The sequence below is a fragment of the Theropithecus gelada genome, chromosome 9, assembly GCF_003255815.1.
Source record: "Theropithecus gelada isolate Dixy chromosome 9, Tgel_1.0, whole genome shotgun sequence".
NCBI classification, from domain to species: domain Eukaryota; kingdom Metazoa; phylum Chordata; class Mammalia; order Primates; family Cercopithecidae; genus Theropithecus; species Theropithecus gelada.
In genome coordinates, this window is record NC_037677.1 from 23,600,234 (window position 1) to 23,625,436 (window position 25,203).

The following is a 25,203-nucleotide window of genomic DNA, read 5'->3' on the forward strand; positions in this document are numbered from 1 at the left end:
TTCTCCTGGCAGTGGAGATGAACTTCAAGTGCACCTCGCATCTCCGGGGCTCTGGGGGAGAGGGAGGGAGTGAGAGAAGGGAAAGGGCTGACTGAGGTCGGCTTCCCGAGGCGGCTGCCTTCCCCGCGCCTGGCCAGAGCGCCTGTCATTTCCATTGTGTTCACAAGCCGTTTTCTTTCTCTGACCTCCTGAACCAGCTACCAAAGCTGCTACCAAAACAGAGACCGGGGGATCCCGTCTGGGCGAGCACCTCTCGACCCTCGCTTAGAAGGGACATCCTGGGGCACATGTTGGACGCATACAGGCCCAAGTCCTCTATCCTGGAGCACAACTGTCCCTGGTCAATTCTCTCCACAAAGCGCTGTCTTCTGGCGCGCCTGAGTCCAGGGGTTCCCTGAGGAGTCATGGGATCCACACTATGGCAGCTGGGTCTAGTCACCAGGATGAGAGCAGGGAACCAGTGGGGCCTTGATAGGGTCCTGCCGAAGGCTGGCGCTGAGCGCGCTAGGTGGAGAAGTCCGGACCAGGCTATGGGAACCTGGGTGGTCGAAAACTCAGGGCTCAATTTGGCTCCTCCTTTTCGCTCTCTTGGCTCTGACACTCCAGGTCACCACGATAGCAACTCCGGAAACCTAAAGACTTGCGGTTCAGCCATCTGCACTTCAGGCATGGCAGCTCTGCAGCTCTCTCCAGCCTCGCAGAGGCTGGTTCTTTGTTGAAATCCATATCAAGTCCTGCAAAGGTTTTGCTTCAAGCCAGCAGTCTAGGGTTGCAGAACTTTCTACTATGGATGAGTGATTGAAAACATAAAGGTTCTTAAAAATAAGCGTTTAAAACACACAAAACCCCCAAAGAAGAAACAGATGAAAACACCCGAATTTAACTAATTTTTTTTTTTCTTTTTGGTAAAGCAATGGCTTCAAGTGCTACCGTTTAAACTCCATTAAATCTCACAGCTCTGGAGTACTTTCGATCTAATGGTGGTATTTACATTTTTTATTTAAACGCACCCTACTTCAGATGCAGACGGGGATCTGATTTGTCTTTGCTGAAGGCTGTCCCTCCCTAGACGGTAATTTGCTTTGTAATGACTTTCATTTCACTAAAGAGCCCATTCCCCCTCTCCGGGACTTGGGGTTGGAGATAACAAAAGAGCTCTGGGAGGTAATAATTACAGTCATTAGTTCACAAAGGAGGCAGCCAGTGAACGGGAAGGGAAGGCGGCCAGTGCTGGGGGAAAGATTTGGAAAGCCCTTCCTCAGATGAGGGAGACAGACCCAATCCTCCGGCTTGTAGGGACAGTTTCCTTAGGTGTCTGTGGTTTACTAAGAAGCATCTCAGGCTCACCCAAAGAAGAGTGTCTGGCACACATTTTCCTCTGTCCTTCCCATGCTTAAGTGTCAAAGGACAGAGAAAGAAGGGAAGATGGAAAGAAAAGGAGAGGAAACAAAGAACCACGGAAGAACACAAAAACACTGCAACCAAGCATTCACCAAGCCTTTGCCATTCTCTTCTCTATTCTCACTTAAAACATTGGTGCAGGGAAAATTTAGGGAGGGAGTCTGTTGCCTCCCTCCCTAAATTCTCCCTACACCAATAGAAGTAATAGAAGGGGCTGAGTGCCAGGGCTCTTGTCTGCAGGGGCCACCCCAGAAGGAAGCCTAGAAGGAAGCCAGACAGAAAAGCTGAGCTCAGCTTACTGCTCCTTACCCCTGGCCCCTGCTCCGCCCTCACCACAAACCCAGGCCTTCTGGAGGCAAGTGGACAGGTGGCTAGAGGTGGAAGGGGGCTAGGCCACTTTGGGTTTTAGACACCCCTGCCCCTCCCAGCCCTTCTCTGGTGACCTGCTGTGCTGGTTTCCTGGGTACTGGCCATAAGGCTGCTCAGTGCATTCACACAGCTGAGGGTCACTCCTTACTTTTCAGTCGCAAACCCAGTGAGGCTGTGCTGCTAATCCAGGGAACAAGAAGGCCTGGAGTGCACTTGGACTCTGCCTTGCCATAGCTGCAGGTTTCCCCTTGGCCACATTGCAACTATAAAATGAAGAGTTGTCTCTGGGGACCTTTTGGTGCCAACTCTTTGAGTTGGAGAGATGACCTGTGGACCAGCGGTACAACAAACCTTCTGAGCCCCCTGCACGTGCCCTCACTCACTCCTTGAATATTTCCCCAGAGTCTTGACTCCGGCCTGTGGGTGCAGGAGCCAAGGGCACCTACACACAAAAGCCCCATCCTGGTCAGAACCCTTCTTCTGATTCCATGCAACAACCTCATCACCTGTCCTCACCCTCTCCAGGTTGCTTAGATGGGAATGTCAGTTTCATAAAACAGCTTAAACCAGGTTTTAGAATAAGGTGCAGTCAACCCAGTAATGCAAACTTCTGTCCACCCACTAGCCTCCCCCATTTTAAATACACACAGAGTGGGAGTAGCAAAGATGGCCCCAAATCTGCAGACTGGGAGAACCTGAAATCTGACAGTTCCACCCAGTGGCGGCACCAGCATCTTTATAGATGGGGCCAAAGACAGCCACACAGATTGAGAAGGCATCGTGCAGGCAAGCACGTGTGGTGTGTTGGGGATTTAGAGATTGGAGGCCTCTGCGTTTGTGTGGCAAGGGGTTTTAGCTTAGATTGTGTTTGTCTGAAGTGGCTGGGTGGTGCTGGGAGTTCGCTGATGAAGGCACCTCAACTCCCCTCCTTGGGCACCGTCACCAGCACAGCCTTATAGCAGAAGCCCCAGAGGGGAAAATGAGGGATCAGTCACGCAAACCACGGGTTTTCCAAGGCACTTCCTTTATTTAGCAACCTTAGTAACCAAAGGAAGAGAAAGAGCAAGTTTGAGATGAAGTACATCTTCGAAATTCTCCCCACCCCTCCCGGGCTTTTTTCTCTTAAGATTCAACCGCTAGCATGTGTTCTGTTGGCTAAGAAAAGCCGTTTCCAAGAAAAACATCTGTGAAGTCACCCCAAATGAGAGAGAGGTTGGCGAGATCCCAGACGCAGTGGAGGCCACAGGAGTTTAAAAAAAAAAAAAAAGAACAAAGAGATCGATTCAGGGATGCCGCAACTGGCGGGCTGGTGAGAAAGGAGGGTGCGGGAGTTTGGACAGAAGGCGTCGGGGGAGGTTTTCCGAGGGCTCCCAGGTCTCTTCTCTCGGGGCACGGAAGGCCAGCCCGGGCACTTGAGGGCCGAGCGCAGCAGGCAGCCTCTGCGGAGATTAGGGCCGCAGCTTCAGTGCCTGCTGGTGCCAGCCCGAGTGCCTGCTCGGCCTCTGCTGCCCTGCAGGCTCAAGCGCCTTCCGACGGCGGTGTCTGCCTCGTTGCGCGGCTAGGACTGCTGGACTAGGCGCCAGCGCTGGGAGGTTTTGCGCAGGAGCCTCCTGAAGTCGTAGGGGTTGGCTGCTGCCCCTCTCTCCTCCTCCTTCTTCTCCTCCTCCTCCTCCTCGGGGCTCTCCGCCGCCCAGCACCTGCAAGCGAAACCCAGGGCCCGAGTGTCAACCGCACCACATTGAGCAGCGCGTCCCCACCTACCCCGAGTTAGGCGGGTCCCCTTCCTCTCACGTTCCGCTAACCGCGGACGTTTAGGGAAGGCACAATTGAAATGACTGGATAATGGCCAAACGTATCTGCGATAATTCTCAGCAAGTTTTCAAAACTCCTCTAAGCTGAGGAGCAGAGGGGCTGGTGGAGCCTGGTGATGGCGTTTAGATACATGCTAAGTAAAGCTTCAGAAGGTGCAGTTTGGAAAGGTGAGTTTGGATTGCAATAATTCACAACCAAAAAACAAATATTTATTTTAATACCTTAATTTTAACACACTTTGGTCAAACAGAAAAACTCAAATTGCCTAAATAGACACTCAATATTTTCCATTTTAAAACTGCTCAGATGTTTCTTTAAAAAATGCTCGCTCAAAATCTGACCAACTGCTCTGGTAGTGGCACCAAGAGCTACGGACCCTGTCGGCTTTTTCAGTGTTTCAGTGTTTTGAATGAGGTTGCTGGGCTAAGTTTCTGAACCAGCAAGCAACCCCTGCCAGTGTTTACCTTTACATTCTGCAGCTTGTCTGGGAAGTGGGGTATTCCCTAAAAATGCAACTACATAGATTCATTCACTCCTCACTCATTCATTCATTCACTGAGCACCTGCTAAGCACCAGCCACCAGTGTAAGTGACGGGTGAGCAGGAGTCCTTGCTGTCATGGAGTTTATAGTCTAGTGCAGGAGAGACCCACGGACAACTTGAAAACACCAGGTGGTGAGAGGTGCTGCACAGAAAAGTAAAGCTGGGTAATGGGGAAAAAGTGGTGTGTGTGTGTGCATGTGTATGTGTACAGGCAATTTCATACAGGGTGGTTGGAAAGGCCTCTCTGATAAGGTGATATATGAAGAGAGACCTGAAGGAAGAGAGTGAGTAAGCCATGCAGATCTCGTGGGGAAGGGCAGTACTTCCAGGAGGATAGACCAAGCAACGTAAAGGCTGCAAGACTAGGGTATACACATTGTGTTCAAGGAACAGCAAGGAGACCACTGTGGCTTGAAAAGAGTAAGCAAGAGGGGGAAATACCAAGAGATGGGAGAAGGAGGAATGAGGATAGAGTGTTCAGATCATTTAGTGTTCAGATAATTTGGGACCACCTCAAAGACTTGACTTCTACTTACAGTGAGATAAACACTGAAGGGTTCTGTGCAGAGGAATCACGCATAACAGGATCTGTCTGCCAGGATGAAAGCAGGAAGGCCTGTTAAGAGATTCTGTAGTAATCCAAGCAAGACTGATAGTGGCTTACACTAGGCTTGTGGAGGAGGAGGTGAGAACTGGCCAGATTCTGGTCATACTTGGAAGTAGAACTGAAAGGGTTGGCTCACTGATGGATTAAATTGGGGTGTGAAAGAGAAGAACCAAGAATGTCCTCAAGGCTTTTGGCTTAAACAACTGGAAGGATACTGTCATTTAATAAGATGGCGAATACTGCAGAGAAGCATAATTTTTGCAGTGGGATAAAGATTTTAGTTTTGGTTATGCTAAGTTAGAGATATTTATTAGATATTCAAGAGGATATCAAATATATGAGTCATGGCAAGGCTAGATATTTCAGTTCACAAATTTTAAGTACAAAGACAATTTCCTTCCTTCCTTCCTTCCTTCCTTCCTTCCTTCCTTCCTTCCTTCCTTCCTTCCTTCCTTCCTTCCTTCCTTCCTTCCTTCCTTCCTTCCTTCCTCTCCTTCCTCCCTTCTCTCTCTCTCTCTCACTCTGTCACCCAGGCTAAAGTGAAGTGGTACAATAACAGCTTCACTGCAGTCTCAACCTCCAAAGCTCAACTGATCCTCCAGCCTCAGCTTCCTGAGTAGCTGGGACTACAGGCGTGAGCCACTACACCTGGATACTTTTTTTGTTTTTATGTTTTTGTAGAGACAGGATCCCACTAATGCTACCCAGGCTGGTCTTGAACTTCTGGGCTCAAGTGATCCTCCTGTCTTAGCCTTCCAAAGTGCTGGGATGACAAGCATGACCCACAGTGCCAGGCCAGGAATTTTAAGTACACAGACAATATTTAAGGTCATGAGAGTGCATGTTGATAAAGCAAAGGACTGGGACACTCCATTATTGAGAGATCAGTGAAATGAGAAAAGTCAGCAGGGAGAATGAGAAATAGCAGCCAGTAAGGCAAGAGGCAAACCAAGAGAAGTGCTGTCCTGAAGGCCAATGAATGAAGTACTTAAAGAAAAAATGAGTAACATAGGTGTAAAATCACCCAGCATGGCAAAACGGAGGTCACTGTTGACCTTGGCAGAGGCAATTTCAGTGTCGTGCTGGGAGAGGAAACCTGAGTGAAGCAGCTCAAAAGAATAGGAAGAAAGAATGTGCAGGAGGTAGTATCATTACTCTTTCATGTTTTATTTATTTACTATACTGAAGAGCAGAAAAAGTGGGTGGTTGTAAAGGGGGGATTGGGTCAAGGGTGTATTTTATGATGGATCTGAATGCATCATGTTCACTAATTGCCAGAAATGATTTGGTAAAGAGAACAAACATTCAAGGTGCAGAAGACAGAGGGGACAATTGCAGGACAATGCCCTTGAGTCAGTGATAGGACTTGAATTTAGTGCACAAAGGGAAGGTTTCACTTTAGCTAGGAGGGTGGAAAGGTCATCCATAATATCCTGAGGGAAGTAGATGGGTAAGTGGTAGGATAGATTCAGCATGTGTCTGTTATCTGCTACTGTTATAAAAGAAGGTTGTCAGCTGAGAGCCAGGAAGTTTGGAGGGTTTGAGGAGGGAGGAGGAAGTTTGAAACAATGGACCGGGAAAGTGGCATAAAGGATTTTTAGGGAAATGTAATATTGCAAAGTAACTAAGGGCCTGCCTAAGATGTGGTCATAATTTTAAGTGGGATTAAATTGTTCTGATTTTACTCAGCATTGGAGTTTACCAGTTGAATATAATTGAAGGAGCGAGGGCAAGGCCATTGTAAATATATGCAAATGAATGAAAATAATGATGAAAGGAGAGGTCTAGAACGTGGCCTGCAGATGGAATATGCTTTTATTCTGGTCCATTCTGAATAGGGAATTAAAAAGCAAAGAAAAAGAAAAAGACCTTTGGCAAGGTCTTTCAGGACACCCTGAGCCCAGTGGATACTTGACAGGGAAGGTCAAGTAGCATCATGATGGGTATTGAAGGAGCAGATCATCCTCTTTTGAGTTACTGACTTGAATTTTCATACCTATTCAGCTTATTTCTGTTGTAAGAATATTAAATGTCAACTATCTGCCAGGTATATCACACACATTATTTCTAATTCTAAGGAAAACTCTGCAAGGCCTTAGATTCTTGTTATTCTCAATTTGCAGATGAGAAAACAGACTGATCCTAGTTGCTATGGCTAGTAAGAAATGGAGTGCAGATTCAAACCCAGGTCTATAGGTCTCAAATCTTATGCTTTCCTCCTTGTATCCTTTTGCCTCTTTTTTTGTTCATGCTTCTTTCACAATTCTCCTGTCTCTTAAATGAGGCACTTGTGTTCCATCTTATTTTCCCCTTTTCATCCTCCATTGATCTTTTTGCCATAATTAAAACCTGCTTATGCCCTAAACACCCCACATCTCTCACCACTGCCCAACAGAGACCCCACTAGGTCCCATCTTCAGAGGAGACAAGCAGATGTCAGCCTCTTGTTGTCCTCTTTTTCTTTAGTGCCATTCTCTAATCACCAATTGCCTGCCATCAGCTTTCATTCATTTAGTCCATGAGAATAATGAACTATCAACAACAACAACAACAACAAAAAGCAAGAAAACAATCTCACAGTAGCTACAAAAAATACTTAGGAATAAATTTAACCAAGGAGGTAAAATACCTATACACTGAAAAGTATAAAACACTGATGAATGAAACTGCAGATGACACAAATAAGTGGAAAGATATTCCCTGTTCATAGATCAGAATAATTAATATTGGTAAAATGCTCATACTACCCAAAGCAATCTACAGATTCAATGGAATCTCTATCAAAATTCCAATGACAGTCTTCACAAATATAGGAAAATCAATCCTAAAATTTATATAGAACCACAGAAGACCCCAAATAGTCAAAGCTATCTTGAGCAAAAAGAAGAAATCTGGGAGACATCACACTACCTGATTTCAAACTGTATTAAAAAGCTATAGTAAGTAAAACAGCATGGTACTGGCATAAGAACAGATGCATAGACCAATGGAACAGAATAGAGAGCCCAGAAATAAATCCAACATTTACAGTCATTTGATTTTCAACAAAGATGCCAGAAACACACAATGGGGAAAGGACAGTCTCTTCAATAAATGGTGTTGGAAAAACTGCCTGTCCACATGCAGATGAATGAAATTAGATTGTTATCTCACTTACAAAAACAATCTCACACACAAAAATCAATCCCAAATGGATTAAAGACTTAAACATAAGACATGAAACTGCAAAACTACTAGAAGAAAATACAGGGGCTAGCTCATGTTATGCTGCCTAAAAAGAGAAAAGAAAAGAAACAAATTATAAGGGAAAAGCTCCATGACATTCGTCTGGGCAATGACTGTGATCTCAAAAGCACTAGCAACAAAAGCAAAAAATAGACAAATGGGATTATATCAAACTAAAAAGCTTCTGCACAGCAGAGGAAACATTCAACAGAATGAAGAAACAATCATTTAAATGAGAGAAAATATTTGCAAACTATATATCTAAAAAGCGGTTAATATCCAAAATATAGAAGCAACTGATACAACTTAGAAAAAAAAAAACCCAAACAGAAAACAACCCTCAAATAACCCAATTAAATAATGGGCAAAAGACCCAAATAAACATTTCTGAAAAGAAGACTGAGAAATGGTCAACACGTATATGAAAAAATGCTCAATATCACTAATCATAGGGGAAATGCAAATTACAAACACAATGAGATATCATCTCACACCTGTTAGGATGGTTACTATAAAAAAGATGAAAGGTTACAAATGTCGGCAAAGGTGGGGAGAAAAGGGAAACTCTTGCACATCATTGGTGGGAATGTCAATTAGTACAGCCACTATGGAAAAGAGTATGGCAGTTCCTCAAAAAATTAAAAACAGGCTGGGCGCGGTGGCTCACACCTGTAATCTCAGCACTTTGGGAGGCCAAGGTGGGCAGATCACCCGAGGTCAGGAGTTTGAGACCAGCCTGGCCAACATGGCGAAACCCCATCTCTACTAAAAATACAAAAATTAGATGGCTGTGGTGGCAGGCACCTGTAATCCCAGGTACTTGGGAGGCTGAGGCAGGAGAATCACTTGAACCTGGGAGGTGGAGGTTGCAGTGAGCTGAGATCATGCCATTGAACTTCAGCCTGGGTGACAGAGCAAGACTGTGTCTCAAAATAAATAAATAAATAAATAAGAAAATAAAAAAAAATATGATCCTACTTCTGGGCATATAACCAAAGGAAATGAAATCAGTATGTTAAAAAGAGATCTGGGCTGGGTGCTGTGGCTCACGCCTGTAATCCTAGCACTGTGGGAGGCCGAGGCGGGTGGATCAGTTGAGGTCAGGAGTTCGAGACCCGCCTGGCCAACATGGTGAAACCGTGTCTCTACCAAAAATATAAAAATTAGCCGGGCATGGTGGCACATGCCTGTAATCCCAGCTACTCAGGAGGCTGAGGCAGAAGAATTGCTTGAACCTGGGAGGCAGAGGTTGCAGTGAACTGAGATTGTGCCACTGTACTCCAGCCTGGATGACAGAGCAAGACTCACTCAAAAAAAAAAAAAAAAAAAATCTGCACTCAGCTGTTCATTGCAACATTATTCACAAGAGTCAAGATATGGAATCAACTTAAGAGTCCATCAATGGATGAATGGATAATGAACATGTGGTATATGTACACAATGGAACACCCTTCCACCTTAGAAAAGAAGGAAATCCTGCCATTTGTAACAACACGAATGAACCTGGAGGACAGAGTGCTAGGTGAAAGAAGTCAGGTGCAGAAAGACAAATATAGCGTGATCTCACTTATATGTGGAAACCAAGAAAAAAAGACAAGCACACAGATCAGTGAGTAGAATAGTGTTTACCAGAGGACTGGTCGGGTGACTGGGGATAGATCAGTCAAAGGATACAAAATGTCAGTTAGACAGGGGGAATGAATTCAAGGGATCTATTGTACAACATGGTGACTATAGTTAATAACAATGTATTGTGTACTTGAAAACTGCTGAGGGTAGATTTTAAGTGTTTTCACCATAAAAAAGATAGCTAAGTGAGGTAATTCATATGTTAATTAGCATGATCAAGCCATTCCACAATGTACACATATCTTAAAACGTGTTCTATACCATAAGTTTATACACGTTTTATTTATCAATTAAAAAAATCACAAGGCACTCAATTCACCATTGCTGCTGTCTCTTACTCCCAGACTTACGCCTTCTTTCTTGGGCAATGCCAATACTTGGTGCGTGTATATACACAAAACGATATTCTTTGTGCTCTGACATCTTCTGACATGTAGTTTAGTCTCAAATTTCTCCAGTTGTTTCAATAGCAGTATTCTGCCGTTTGGTTTTTGTTTTCTATTTTAAATTCAGAATACTGTCAAGGCTGTTTTGTCTCTGTAATCTTCCTTAGTTTAGAAAAAAACCTTATCTGAGTTACCTTGTTCAGTTTTGTTATATCAGTATACTTTTCCTCTAGCATCAAGCTCTTGGATGTAAGGATCACATCTTATGCACTATTCTATCCACCCCTTCTTCAAATGCCCAGCATGATCTTTTGCATAGGATGGAAATACTGAGTAATGGTTAAGGCCGTCAACTCTAAACTTAGAAAGCCCCGTGTTCAAATTCTGGCTCCATGAACATATCATCTAGGTGACTCTTTGCAGTCACTGAACTTTGTAGACTTAGCCTCCTCATCTATAAAATGGGGCAGTAATAGTAACTGCCTTATGTGGTTGCTGTGAGGATTAAATGAGACAATAGCATAGTGCCTAGCACAAAGAGGCAGTCAACAATGCTAGCTGCTAGCATTTATTCCAGTGGATACTAAACACACAGCCATAGACTTCACTTAGTCTACATCAGGAGTATTGCAGGGATAGAATGCTTTCATAGCAGACGTGTGTCTGCCGGTGCGGGGAAGGGGAAGGATACATTGGAGAAGGGGCAGAGTGAGCTTTTAAAATGGGAAGCAGGTAAGTCAGTGAAAAGCAAATGGGCATGGAGTGAACATCTGGGATTTTAGTTCACTAACTCAATGTGTGACCTTGGGCAAATCACTTAATCTTTCTGGCATTTGGTGTTCTTCTGTACAGAGCTCTGCGGTTAAACTAGAACATCTCTAAGCTCCGACATGTTACAGTTCTGGATCCCAAGATGGAAGAGCACATCTTTTGGAGGCAAAGGGCAAATATCATAGTTCAGGTGGAAATTCTTTTGCAGATATGGAAATGAAGCTTAAAGAGGTCAGCCAACATGAGCAAGGTCATTCAACAACTAAGCAGCAGGATCAGGAACCAAACCTAAGACCATGTGACTCTAAAACTTCTTTTCTTAACCACCATGTCACGCTGTAAAATGGGTGAGGGTTCTGAGGACCCTAGGCTCACAGGATATTCATTTAGAATTCTGGATGAACAGCTTTTTGTTTTCCGTCATTACTCCCATTTTTCATATGCCATGTTTGTTTTATTAGGTACCCTGATCTCAAAACTCCACACATATTTTGGGAGGAAGGAGAAAAAAATTCCCAAAGTATGAAATAAGCTACAAAATAATTTACTTAATGTCAGAAAGTTGGTGGCAAGGTGAGAATTCAAGCCAAAATATGCATTTTTCTATGAATCTTTCTCTCAAATGTTTTTGGGTCTGACATCATTGATTCTGAGAAATTAACAAGCATAATTAAGAAACCAATGAGTAATTAAAATTACATTGGTTGAGCTCAAATATAGATTTTGGATATGATATATTACTTACAATTAGATGACCATATAATAATTTATCATCCAAACTGAAGTACTTTTATTAAATAACAGGAGTTTTTGTTAATAATTACATCAAGAAAACAGGTATAAACTCAGTTTTTGCTAGGAAAATGGAGGTGTCTGATTACCCTACCATAACACTGTACATGATGTTACTTTTAAACACCATATCACTCAAAAGATGCAATATTCAGTAAGAGTGCTTTGTCATTCATCTATATATAAAGTGAAATATCTTAAGAAATGAAATTGTAAGTATAAAACTGTAAATGCTGTACTTTAAAGTTTAGCTGTTTACCTTTCATTAGCCTTAATACATTGATTCTGGAGTTCTTGCTGTGGTCTTCGTTCTCTTAAACTAGGGCTATGTTCCTTTGGTCCAGAACGACTGGGCAAAAATTCCTTATAATAGAAATCTTCCAAATCTAATAATTTTCCCTGACTGTAAATGAACACATAAACACACCATTGCATCAATCTAATTTTCTACTCACTTAAACTTATAGGATACTTGTTTTTTCTTTTATTTACTATAATTTAGGAGTAACATACACATGTCAGTAGAAATGGAAGGTCTTGAAATGTGGGAAAAACAGTATATCCCATAAGTAAAAAGAAAAACCTTCATATCTTACCTTGAATAGAACATTAGCTGTGGGAGCACATTTTCCTGGTTCTATTGCACTGAACTTGGCACCAAACTAGTGGTTACTACAACAGCCAGTAATTGCAGTGTTTCGGTTTGGCCAGTCTAGATCAGCGGTCACTACTGTCCTTTAGGCCATTATCAGAAAAGCTCACCTTTGTGTACTAACACTCAGCATTTTCAAATTTTATCAGCCCTCAGTACATTGATACACATATGGTCTTAATTTACCTCCTTCATGAGTAACATTCTGTCCTCTCTCTATTCTTTGTTCTTTAGTGGATTAATTTCTGTGCTAGATTTTAACACCCACACGTGACATACACATAAGGGTGCATCCTTGCCCATGTTAATTCTTGGTTCTACTCAGGGCACGGTCTGGTTCCTATGGTGCTCAGTATCTGTAGTCTGACAGGACTTCCTAAGAGGTAAACAAGTAGAACTGGAAAACCTCCAGGTGCTACAGTGCTTCCAGGAAAACACACTTTTCAAATTACAGATACTAATTTAAAAAGGACTTTCAGGATGTCACTGTTTCAGAAATGAAGAACTGTTCACTCACGCTGAATAGAAACGCTCTTGTTTGTTCCTGGCACTCACTGTCTGGAAATTGGTTGACGTGAACATTGATTAAAACAGTGATATAGTATAAAAAGAGTAAAATATCAGTGGGAAATATAAGAAAAGGAGAATAATGTGAATTTAAGTGTGCTATACTTGCAGGTAACATGAACCTTATCTTCTTAACAAATCCACAAAAATTACAAGCAGCAAGATTTAGCATGTGTAGAAGGAGAAAAAGCAAAAAGGAGTTTGGGGAAAGAAAATTCATGAATACAGGCATGTTCAAATTGCCCAAGCAAAACCATTCCATGGAACAAGAAAAGCAAATTATTGGGAGGGTACAATTCATTTAAAACATATTTAAGTTCTTAGTGCTATGCTGGCTCAACAGATTTCCAATAGGCAGGATCTTATAAATTATATATAAATCACATATTTGTAATGTAAATGTATTGAGTGCACATTACTTTCCAAATTTATCCATATAAAATAGGTGATTTTTTTTTTTTTTTTTTTTTTAAGACAGAGTCTCCCTCAGTCGCCCCGGCTGGAGTGCAGTGGCGCGATCTCGGCTCACTGCAAGCTCCGCCTCCCGGGTTCACGCCATTCTCCTGCCTCAGCCTCTGGAGTAGCTGGGACTAGGGGTGCCCGCCACTATGCCTGGCAATTTTTTTTTTTTTTTTTTTGTATTTTTAGTAGAGACGGGTTTCACTGTGTTGGCCAGGATGGTCTCGATCTCCTGACCTCGTGATCCACCCGTCTCCACCTCCCAAAGTGCTGGAATTACAGGCGTGAGCCACCTCACCCGGCCTAAAATAGGTGACTTTAAATTATAATTTGGACACACGGATTTTTGTTTGAATAAGATGACTGATTGAAATTGAGAAGTAATAATTACCTGTCTTTCCTTGGTCTTCGTTTGTCTTCTTGGATTGACTTCTAAAGGAAAGAATAATTCAAAAGACCTATATACTATTATGATCTTAATATAATTGATATATTACTATAATCTTAATATGTAAATACATTTACTTTTAAAAGATTAAGTTAGAAATAAGCAAGTAGATACAATATTTTAAAAATTTAAAGAAATATAATTACTCAAGTTTTATTAATTATAAATTTCTGGTTATTTTTTACCACACCTAAACTGAAATGAATCCTTGCATTCCATATGAAAAATGTATTTCCCACACAGTGATCAATATAGACAAGGTTACATAAGATCTATTTACTACAAACGGGAGCAACTGTAAAATTTCTGGGAAGCCCATTTCTCTACTACAAATGCAGTTGCAATGGAAGCAGGTTAATTAAGCTGCTTTGAATGTCTTGCTTCTTTGTCTGCAGGTAAAACAGATGGGTGAATATGGAGGGCAGGTGCAACAGTCCGCAAAAAGAATGGAATTGTGACTTCATAAACCTATAGGAGCCCATTTATGACATAAACGTAGCAGCACAGATGATATATGTTTTCATTTGTACAATGTTTTCATAGTTGAGAATTTTATGTATCAAGGTCAGAACAAATTAAGATATGCAAGTAGGGAAATAATTAGATATATTTTAACTGATACTTCAATTTGAACATTAACAAAATGGTCCTTTGTATATAAGTTTCACGTTATATACAAACTAGTACTATCTTTTGCACTGTAGCATTAGTAATGCATTTTTATGTGTGTGCTACTTCAATATATTTGAGCTCATATATTTACATGTTGCCACAGCATATTTGTCTTTTAGGCTGAGAAAGCAGACACCATACTCACCTTGAACAAACTGAAGATACTATAATTGTGGAAACCCTATAGCAGGTATCAAGTTGGCTGGTACCACAAAAGTGTTGTATAACAAAAATGGCAATTAATAACGATTTATAAATACTGAGGGTTTCCCCCAGTATTTTTAGAGACATAGTAAGTCATTTTTTTTTTTCAGGATTTATCATTTGTTGTACTCTAAAATAGCAGATGAGTGGAACAGTTCATGGTTTCTTCTATTCTTATTGGTTGGCATTTTAACAGGTGGATGAGGTAGAAGTGAGTGCTTCCTTGCATCAAGTCTGGGAGGAGACCATTCAGGAAATAATGTAAGGGCAGGATATCAATTACATTCCTGTTCTCCCGTTTCCTATCACTTCACATTCTTGATCCAATGCCCTAGGCTAAGAGGTGCTTACAAATAAATTACATTGCCCGCATAGGAACAGAGGCCACTAGCAGTTCAGTTAATGATCTCTGGGATTCGGGTGGTGTTTGTTGTGGTGGTTGTTGCTGTTTTAACATCACTTCGGTAGTAATTTCCTACAGAGGTCCTGCCTCCTTCATCCATTCCCTGAAAAAAAGCCCCTTTGTTCCAATTAACAATTGTCTATAGTTCATAGTTATGTTTAAGTGATGGCAGTACGTTGAATGACAGGGATGCCCCTTTATACAACCAAGAATCAAATAATGTTCTGCCCTTGAATTCTCAGGCTGGTGAGGATCCTATTTATACTAGATCAGCACTTCCCTCTGAGATATCGTGTATATAAGTTGGTTTTCAGTTACAGGAATTCCTAGAAGAGGACATATTGTCCAGACTTCTTTCACTCTTGCCTGTGTTAGAATATTCTTTTTTTTTTTTTTTTTGAGACAGGATCTCGCTCTGTGACCCAGGCTGGAGTGCAGCAGTGCAATCTCAGCTCACTGCAACTTCTGCCTCCTGGGCTTAAGTGATCCTCCCACCTTAGCCATCCTTGTAGCTGGGACTATAGTCATGACCCATCACGCCCGGGTAATTTTTGTATTTTTTGTGGTGACAAGGTTTCGCTATGTTCCCCAGGCTGGTCTCAAACTCCTAAGCTCAAGTGATCCACCCACCTCGGCCTCTGCAAGTGCTGGGATTACAGGTGTGAGCCACTACATGTGGCCTTGTGTTAGAATATTCTCATGAAATGTGAGTCAATAATATATTTTTCCAAAAATTATTTAAGATGGCTCATAATAGAATTGTTATACAATCAAAGTAATAAAGTAGAAATTGTAAATGAGAAACAAAGGAGGCAAAGGAAGTAGGTGCATTAAGATGGAGGCTTACATTTGTCTCTTAGTTTCCTAACAGCTGGGGCTAAAAGGGGAGCATGATGCAATAATCCCTACCCTTTGTCATGAAAAGGGAAGCATACCACTCCTCAAAGGTGAGGACTTTATAAGAAATTTATTACACGGACTTTATAGCGGGGACGCTTTTTGCTAAGATGTACAATGTTTTCAATTATAGTTTTGAAATTACAAATTAAAAACTTGAAATTTGAAATAAAAATAAAGAAGCAAATGTCCCATGGCAGTTTCTTATAGAACCAGTGTAGAGAAAAGAAAGAAAGAGGAGACAAACATGACTCACGTAGATTTTCTGGCTTGGGTGTTTCTTGAGGAGGCCTTTAAAAGAGTAGTGTCTTAGCTCTGAAGACTTTGAAGAACCTATTCCTTAATCAGGAACATTGCACTCCCCCTCCAGCCCCACCCATCATAAAGAAATATGTTTTATGACAAAAACGTTAAAATTCATATCCATTACATCATAGTGAGCACAATCTTACTTTCCTTTTGGTAATACACTACCAATTTCTTTATTAAGATGGATGAAGAAGGAGCTAAAACGTTGAAGTCAGGAAGAAAAAGACTTTGGAGTGGCCAAACTAGCTACTGCTGTAGTTCAGGGAAAGTACTGGAAAGAATAATAAAATTGGAAGGGATCTCTGATAAGATTGTGTTTGATTACTCATTTTTTTGAGGAACCTTGGCCGTGAGTCATTTTTGCTGATGCTGCACAGCTTTGAGTGTTAGCCCAGGCAGTACAACAGCCCATGCGCACTCCACTAATGCTCTCCACCACAGGCACACTTCTGCAGCTTGGCTCACTCTTATTTTGGACACAGCAGCAGCATTTCCTGGACGTAAGAGATAAAGAGCATCAAGTCATAGGAAAGAGGCAATACTGATGTTAAGGCCGCCAGAATCACCATTGTAAGAAGTGACATCCAAGGAGAAAAAAAACCCCAAAAAACTATAAAAATAGCCAAACAACTGAAAGCAGAGATGTTTGTGTTGGGCAAATGTAAAGGAAATAATTTTCTACAACTCAACAGCCCCTGAGAGTACTGTACTACAGGGGTCTATTATTTAACAGTCTTCTAGTTATGATGTTAGCTGCACAGTGTTCTTAGGACAATGGCTGTAACAGTGAGCAAAGGCCTCCATAGAGCTTCTAGTTTAGAGGGGGAAGTTACACAGGAGATAAGTAGATAAATAAATATTTATAAATGCAATTAAGAGGCCTGGGTGTGGTGGCTCACGCCTGTAATTCCAGCACTTTGGGAGGCTGAGGCAGGCAGATCACCTGAGGTCAGGAGGTCGAGACCAGCCTGGCCAACATGGTGAAATCCTGGCTTTACTAAAAATACAAAAAATTTAGGGGGGGCAAGACAGTGGGTGCCTGTAATCCCAGCTACTTGGGAGGCTAAGGCAGGAGAATCGCTTGAACCCAGGAGGCGGAGGTTGCAGTGAGCTGAGATCAGGCCACTGCATTCCAGCCTGGGCAACAAAGTGAGACAACAACAACAAAAAAATGCAAAATTCACTGGAGAAAAATGAAGCAGGCCAGTGATAGACAGAGAGATTGTGTGCTGCCTTAGCCACGGCAGTCAGGGATCCTCTCTGGGAAGTATAGATCCAAATGAAACCAAACCAATAGCCCCATAGACTGTTCTTTTTGATAAACATAGAAACTAACCCTTCTGGTCTTAAAGCTTGAAACTTTTATTTGTTTTATCTGAGTTCCTTCCTCAGGAAATAACCTTTAGGCTCCTCAAAAAAAGAACTGAAACTCACCACAACACTGCACTCATTCACCATGATTGCTTCCTTGACCCTCCTCAGTTCTTGTTTTCTTAAACGTTGTTACATTTCCTCTCTGCTATATAAATCCCTGGCCTTAGTCAGTAAGGGAGATGGATTTGAGACTGAGCTTGCAGCTCTTGGGCTGCAGCACCTGATTAAGACCTTCTTCTTTGGCAATATTCCGTTCAGTGATTGGCTTTCTGTGCGGCGTGCAGCCGGACCTCAGCCAAACCCCTGGTGTTTCAGTAACATGAATCAAGTACAAACATTTTGAATAGTGCTACAATAAAAGTTCACAATAATGTATATTTCAAAATAACTAAAACGGTGGAATTGGGATGTCCCTAACACGAAGAAATAAATGCTTGAGATGATGGATACTCCAGTTACCCTGATTTGATCATTACACATTGTATGCTTGTATTGAAATACCACATGTATTCCATAAATATGTACAACTAGTATGTATCCATAAAAATGAAAAATAAAACATTAAAAAAGTAAAAAAACATTTTCATTCACTGAAGTGACCCTGGGTCATCAAGAAAGGGTTTAAAATAGACAGTATATTTTAGAAAGACTTTCATGAAAACCATTTAAAGTTACAGAAAGTGTTTGGTGGTTAAAGGGAGCCACACTTTTCACTATGTGTAATGCCTCAAATCCTGGGAAGGGCCAGATAAATAGGAACACATGGTATCTTTTCACTTATAATAACATACTCCTTTTCTGTTTTATTTTTCATTGAAGCCATAGATTTCAAAGTCAGAGTTATAAAAAAGGATCCTATTCCCTAATAACTTAGGATGTATGGAAATATAGTCACTTAAAAATAACAGTGTGATGACAAAGTAAGCTTCTTGGGGATGGAACTCATTTTTGAGGCTCAGAATTTGCTCCACAGTTCTCACTGGTTGTTAGTAATACATGTTTCACTTCTGTTAAGGTCTTTTACAATTTCTCATACTGGGAACAGTATCTGCTGTTGAAGCCATCACAATCACTTGTCATTTCAGTTGCACTTAATAAAGACCATTGAGTATCATTTACTACATAAACTCAGGGTTAATAGGGAATGTTTGGTAATTTCTAATCTTGTTTCTGCTGTTCTATTTAACTGCATAAACAAATGTCAGAGTATTTGCTGCTTTTTAAATTATTTGAGCAGCACAGAAAAAAATCAATTTCATTTCTTAATCGGCTTCCTATAAAGTGACTGTCAAAGGCAGGTATCTGGAATTTTAGATTTTTCTCAATTTACTCCTATTTGCCTTTTTCATTCTTTTATTTCATTGCTCTTATTTGTACAACACATGTTTATTGCATGCCTGCTATGTGTCAGGTTGAATGCAATAAGCAAACTCCTTGACCTCGTGGAAGCCACACCAATCCCTCTTTAGCATGATAAAGTGTCATAAAAGGGAAGTATGGGCTTCTTAGGGAGGATATAGGAAGAGCTCTCTTGGGATTTGGGAGTGACAAGAAGGTTTCTTGAAGAAAAAGACATCTAGGCTGAGGGTGTTTTGATCGTGAAAGATGAGAAGAGAAAGAGGATGTGGGTTTAGGCTGAGAAAAGGGCATGTCCAAGGACAAATGTTTGTGGACAATTTAAAGTGGAGAGTGCAGGTTACTGGGGAGGAAGGGCTGGAGTGGAGAGTTTGGAGGGGTAAATGAATGAATATCAAGCACGGAGGCTGGACAGGGTGAGCAGGGCCCAGATTTTGACAGGCCTTCATATCTTAGGACAGTGGGAAGTAACAGAAAAGTTCCATCAATGGGAGGATAGTATAATTGCATATTAATTTTAGAAATACAGCTGTGGCTACAGTGTGGAAAATATATGAATTAGAAGGGGAAAAACGAGACCAAGGGACCAGTAAGAGAAGTGACTCAGAAATACTGACAAGACATGCTGGCCTGGAAGAGGGTATTAGCACAGAGCATGGAGAGAAATAGAAACTCGAGATATTTGGATTTAGATTTTTGAATACGGAAGATGAGAACAAGGGAGAAGTCAAGGTAATAGTCAGATTACTGGCTTGTAAAATTAGTTGAGTATTCATAAAAGACCACATATTGTGTGATTCTATTTATAGGAAATGTCCAGAATAGGCAAATCTACAGAAACAGAAAACTAGATTGGTGATTGCCTAGGGCTTGGGGCAGGGGGGTGGGAGTGGGAAGTGACTTCTAATGGGGCTCTTTTTAAGGTGATGAAAATGTTGTAAATTGATTGTGATTAAATTATTGTACTAAAAACCATTTAATGTATATTAAGGTGGGTGAATTGTATGGCATGAGATTTATATCTCAACAAAGCTGTGAGTGTGTGCGCCCATGTATGGATGTGTATGTGTGTGTATGTGTCTCTATATATGTATACATGGATGCTTGTACGTATCCATGTAAAATATGCAAAACGAACATTAGGTAGTTTGATATTTGAGGCTGGAGCTACAGAGAGAGCTAAGCCAGCGATAAAGATTCAGAAATCAGCAGTCACTGAGGTCGTAGTAGCTAATGGGATTGTCTAAAGGAAATGAGTGGGGAAGAGAATGGGTTTCCACAGGCAACCCTCTGTGGAAACCGAAAAAAAATCACTAGAGAGAAGGGAAAGAACTAGAGAAGACTGGCTAACTTGGAGGTCAAATGTGAGCTTCATTTTCTGCCTGCGAGGTGGGAGACTTATTTCCAACTGATTCTCTGGGTTTCGACACATCCTCTGGGTTCTCCAGGGCATAGGGGAGTGCTGCTTTCTCACTGTGGCAGTGCGGAGCGGAAGAGTGAATAAATATTGCAAATGGAGGGACTGGCCAGTGGGTGCGAAAGGCCTCAGGAGCACGAGAGAATGCAGCTCACCAGCAGAGTTTCAAGTAGTTCACTATGGCTCAAGGATAAGAAGAGGGCAAGAAAAGAGGCTGAAGAGCAGTCGTGGGTCACAGGAAGAAGGCCTTGGAAGGAATTAGGACCTCATCCTGAAGGAGTTGCTGAGCCATTAAAGGAACAATTAAGGGAGGAGCATGTTCAGAGGTACAGTTTAGAGACATTTTCAGGGGCAGGCTGGAGAGGATGCAGTTAAGACAGTTATGTGGTACCTGAAATACTCCAGAGTGGGAAATGATAGTCTGAAATATGGAAATCGCTGTGAGGTTGGGGGGGAATGAGTTGGAATAAGCTTTTGCAGGTAGAAGTCACAGTTTAGAGCCAGTGATGGATCAAGGATGAGAGAGAGGACAAAAGCCAGAATGACTCCCAGGTTCTTGGTTTAGGAGACCATATGGATGACAGTGGCATTCATGGAGAACAGGAACATGAGAAGAAGGTCAGGCTATCAGGGGCGATGCCAAAGAGTCCTCATGCTGTTAGTGAGCAGGAGCTGTAGGGTCAGAAGACCTCAATAAAATGAATGGCCTGGCAGCTAAGGCATGCTTATCTGTGTCTTGGAATCCTGATCTGAGAGATATGGATAATACGTTCAGGGCTATTTCCAGGATTAGCTATCACAGTGGATGTGAACAAGCCTTATTCTAGGCCTGGAATTTGAAAGATGCTTAATAAATGCCTGTTTCTCCCCTTCTTTCGTTTTCTTCTAGTTTCACCAAAACCCACCCATTTACACCAGGGCCCCTCTCTAGAGAGCTCCTGCTATGATGGGTTTCTCTTTCTGAGTTGATATTTTCATATCAGTTCATATTAATAGACTAGCAGAGAAAGTTTCAAGGAGGATGTGGTAGGTTACTACTATGGGAGAGGCTGGAATGTGAGGAAGAAGGGCTGGAAGAGATCAAAGTGCCCAGATCCCCAGCCAGCGAGGGGACTGAAGAGGAAACCAAGGCCTCTCTTTCCTGCCAGGCCTTCCTTTGTGCCTGGCCTAATCTAGCCACAGTTTTCACACTGGCCATTAGTAGATGTGATGGCTCCCATCTGATAGTAAGAGTGAGCCACTTACATGTAGTAGATAATAGTATGTGGAGTCTTCAGGGTTATTTAATGTTTTGGGTTTCCGGGGTCGTCTTGGGGGTCTCAATATTTTTGGCTCCTCTCCTTTAGAGATACCTATAAGAAAGGTGATCATAAACAAGTATTCAATTACAAAGACTATTATCAAGTGATGTTTTCCTTTTGGGATAAATAAGAAATTATATACCTATGACTGAGGCTGAGGCTGGAGAAAAAGGAAATACTTTTGCTGCATAACCAGCCCTTATCCTACTCCTTACCATGTGCTTTCCTCTAGTTGTCTGGTGGTCTAGGACTTTGAGAGCCAAGGGGAAGAAAACAAGAGGAAGGAAAAGAAAAACAATGTAGCCGGGTGCAGTGGCTCACGCCTGTATCCCAGCATTTTGGGAGGCCGAGGCGGGCAGATCACTTGAGGTCAGGAGTTCAAGACCAACCTGGCCAACATGATGAAACCCCATCTCTACTAAAAATACAAAAAAATTAGTCAGGCGTGGTGGCAGGCACCTGTAATCCCAGCTACTTGGGAGGCTGAGGCAGGAGAATCACTTGAACCTGGGAGGCAGAGGTTGCAATGAGCCGAGACTGCACCACTGCACTCCAGCCTGGGTGACAAGAACAAAACTCTGTCAAAAAAAAAGAAAAAAGAGAGAGAGAGAAAGACGAAAGAAAGAAAGAGAAAGAAGAAAGAAAGAAAAGAAAAAAAAGAAAGGAAGGAAGGAAGGAAGAAAGAAAAAGAATAGTTTGGTCATGTGGAATTGAGTAGAGCAGTTCAGAGGATGGATGACGTCAGGGGTCAAAGCTGCCAGAAAAACAATTTAGAAAGCAATGTTATGCTTACAGAACCTCTTCTGCCCCTTCCCTCCCCCGTGTGTCAGCCTCGTGTGGTGACCCATCTACCCAAGCACTGCATGATCTGCATTTTTAAGGACCACCTCATATGTTATGGCTCCAAATGAAGAGACTGCTCATTTGCAGAGCTGACTCTTTCTCAAAAGCCTAATCTGTTCTTTCTCCAAAATTTAGGACCTCAAACCAGTAGCATTTTTAGATTTGACATTAAAAGAGTGACAAAGGAAGAATAAATTTTGTCATCTTTTCCTACTCTTTCTGTTAATACAGCCAAGATCTCAAACCTGGAACAACACTGTCAGAGCTTCTGGTGATCTGTACACTTTGATGTTCATGTTCATTACAAGTGGCTTTATATTTACAGAGCTAATAGACCTCACTAAATATTTCTATTTTTTTCATGATTCTTGACAACTCCATCCACAGACTCTGTTTGTGCAAAAATGTCTGCTCGACAGATAGATCAGGATAGAAGTGTGAGTTGGGCATGGTACTTATAGGAAAGCTTCATTCAATACACCTGAACATATATTTCTAGGTAGGATTTTAAAAGCAGTAATAGCTCATTCTTGCATACAGTAAAGGGGCAGTGATGATTCCTAATCCCCAGATGTTGAAATACACAGAGAAACAGAGCTGTCCCAAACTATACTAATCAAATAGAAAAATATTTATATTTATTATATGTAAACAACTGTGACTGGCAAGTGTCTTCAACCAATGGTGAAAGACTCATAGATGTCTAACTTTCTAATTCCCTGACCAGCCCACTAGGTGAAGATACTGATCACAGCAGCATTCATATTCTGACATTATCCAGCTCATTCATTCCAAAAGGTATGAGAAATTTCTGGGTGACAAAGGGGATCAGCTAATCGGGGGTACTTCATAGAGGTGTAGTGCATGGAACAATGCTCCTCAGAGAAACCTCAGCAATCATACATTGCTGTCCTTTTATGAATAAAACAAAAAGAGATATTTGTCAATGAGACCATGTTATTACAGATTAGTAATAGACAAAGCATTTGTCTGACCCATCCCTAGAGGTTCATCTCCCATTCTCTCTCTCCCTTCTTCAAGGAATAGATGGAGGAGGTGGAGGGAGTCCAAATATCTGAGTCATTTCTGGATCCATCTTAGACCGTCACAGGCACGAGGAAAGATGGTAAGGCCTGAATTCTTGCCACCACCATAAATAGTGGTCTTTTATTTTTTCCTTCTCATTATCCTCTCTCCCAGTGCTGATTATTAAATAGATTCTATTGGCTCTTGCAAAGTTTTATCATTTCAAAATGCATTTGTCATATCCATTTATATTACTCATTTGAATCTGAATGGCAAGATACATAAAAATATGGTATAAGTTATTAGATATTCTTAATATTTTTAGAAACATGAATGTGGTGTGTGACTAAATTTTAACTTGGCTTTAATATTATTTAAAATCTGAATTGAAATATCAGAACATTACTATCATAATACAAATTAATTAAAATGAAGATGGCCAAGAAGCTGAATAATTGCCAAGAGAGTGAAAACAAAAAAAAAGGTTCTGGGAATAAAGGCATTATTGATCTTGTGTTCATTTTATCATCAAATGTTCCCCCATTCAATCTGATTTCTCTATTGAAAATGCTTTCTATTAGGTTGTTGCAAAGGGAATTGCATTTTTTGCCATTAAAAGTAATGACAAATTAAAAGTAATGGCAAAAACCGCAATTCCCTTTGCAACAACCTAATAGATGGTGAAGGGTCCTTTTCACCAACAAATCCAAAGGTCCTTTATCTGTCCCTGTTGTCTCTGACCCTTCTTCATTAAGCATTATTAAACACCCCTCGTCTTCATGACTCAGGATAAAGTTTCTGAAGGCAGGTGCCTTATCTTATTTTTCTTTGTATTCCCAGTACTTATAAAAAATACTTGACACACAGTAAGTGCTTAATATAAGTTTGCTAGATGACTAAGTGATCTTCCCCTTGCCTTGTGGATTGAATCATCCTTTCCTCAGGTCCTGGCAATTTCCGGTGTTCCTAATGCACACCTCAGGTCTGACCCTCCCATCCCACAGGAGCTCCTGCCCTAATTTCTTACTCCTTACTGAATACTTCTCTCTCAGACTCAAATGAACCTGCAGTCATCATTCTTCTCCATCTAAGATTCTATACACTACAACCTCAATGGCAGCATTATTCCTGCTTCCCAGGTTGAAAACACGGATATCACCTTTGCCGTGTGTCTCTTCTTCATTTCCTACAGACAAGCAATCATTAATTTCTGTCCATTGTTTTGACACATCCTTTGAAATATCTAATATTCATCCACCACTTAGTTTCATTTGCCATTGCAATCACTCTGGATGAAACGACTCATTTAATAACTGTGGTAGAGTCTTAATATGGTTTCTATGCTTTATCTCACAAATGGAAACCATATTTTCCTTTCTTTTTCTTTTTTCTTTTTTTTTGAGATGGAGTCTTGCTCTGTCTCCCAGGCTGGAGTGCAATGGCGCAATCTTGGCTCACTGCAACCTCTGCCTCCCTGGTTCAAGCGATTTTCCTGCCTCAGCCTCCCGAGGAGCTGGGATTACAGGTGCTTGCCACCGCGCCCAGCTAATTTTTGTATTTTTAATAGGGATGGGGTTTCGGCATGTTGGCAAGCCTGGTCTCGAACTCCTGACCTCAGATCATCTGCTCGCCTCGGCCTCCCAAAGTGTTGGGATTACAGGCGTGAGCCACCACACCTGGCCCAGATTTTCCTTTCTTAAATACCACTTTAATTGTGAAATTTCAAGTTTCAAAAATTTA

At 41.6% G+C, this 25,203-nt stretch overlaps 1 protein-coding gene across 1 annotated transcript in view; it reads right to left on the bottom strand.

Annotated features, from left to right (window-relative positions):
• Positions 1 to 2,771: 2,771 nt before the first annotated feature.
• The window catches only part of MYO3A (myosin IIIA), a 267,913-nt gene continuing 245,481 nt past the window's right edge, over positions 2,772 to 25,203 (bottom strand). Inside the window, exons 32-35 of the mRNA XM_025396931.1 lie at positions 21,539 to 21,645; positions 13,605 to 13,645; positions 11,795 to 11,938; positions 2,772 to 3,467 (exon numbers count right to left, since the gene is read on the bottom strand). Coding sequence (XP_025252716.1) covers positions 3,329 to 3,467; positions 11,795 to 11,938; positions 13,605 to 13,645; positions 21,539 to 21,645 — 431 coding nt within the window. The 3' untranslated portion in view covers positions 2,772 to 3,328. The remainder of the gene's footprint in view (positions 3,468 to 11,794; positions 11,939 to 13,604; positions 13,646 to 21,538; positions 21,646 to 25,203) is intronic.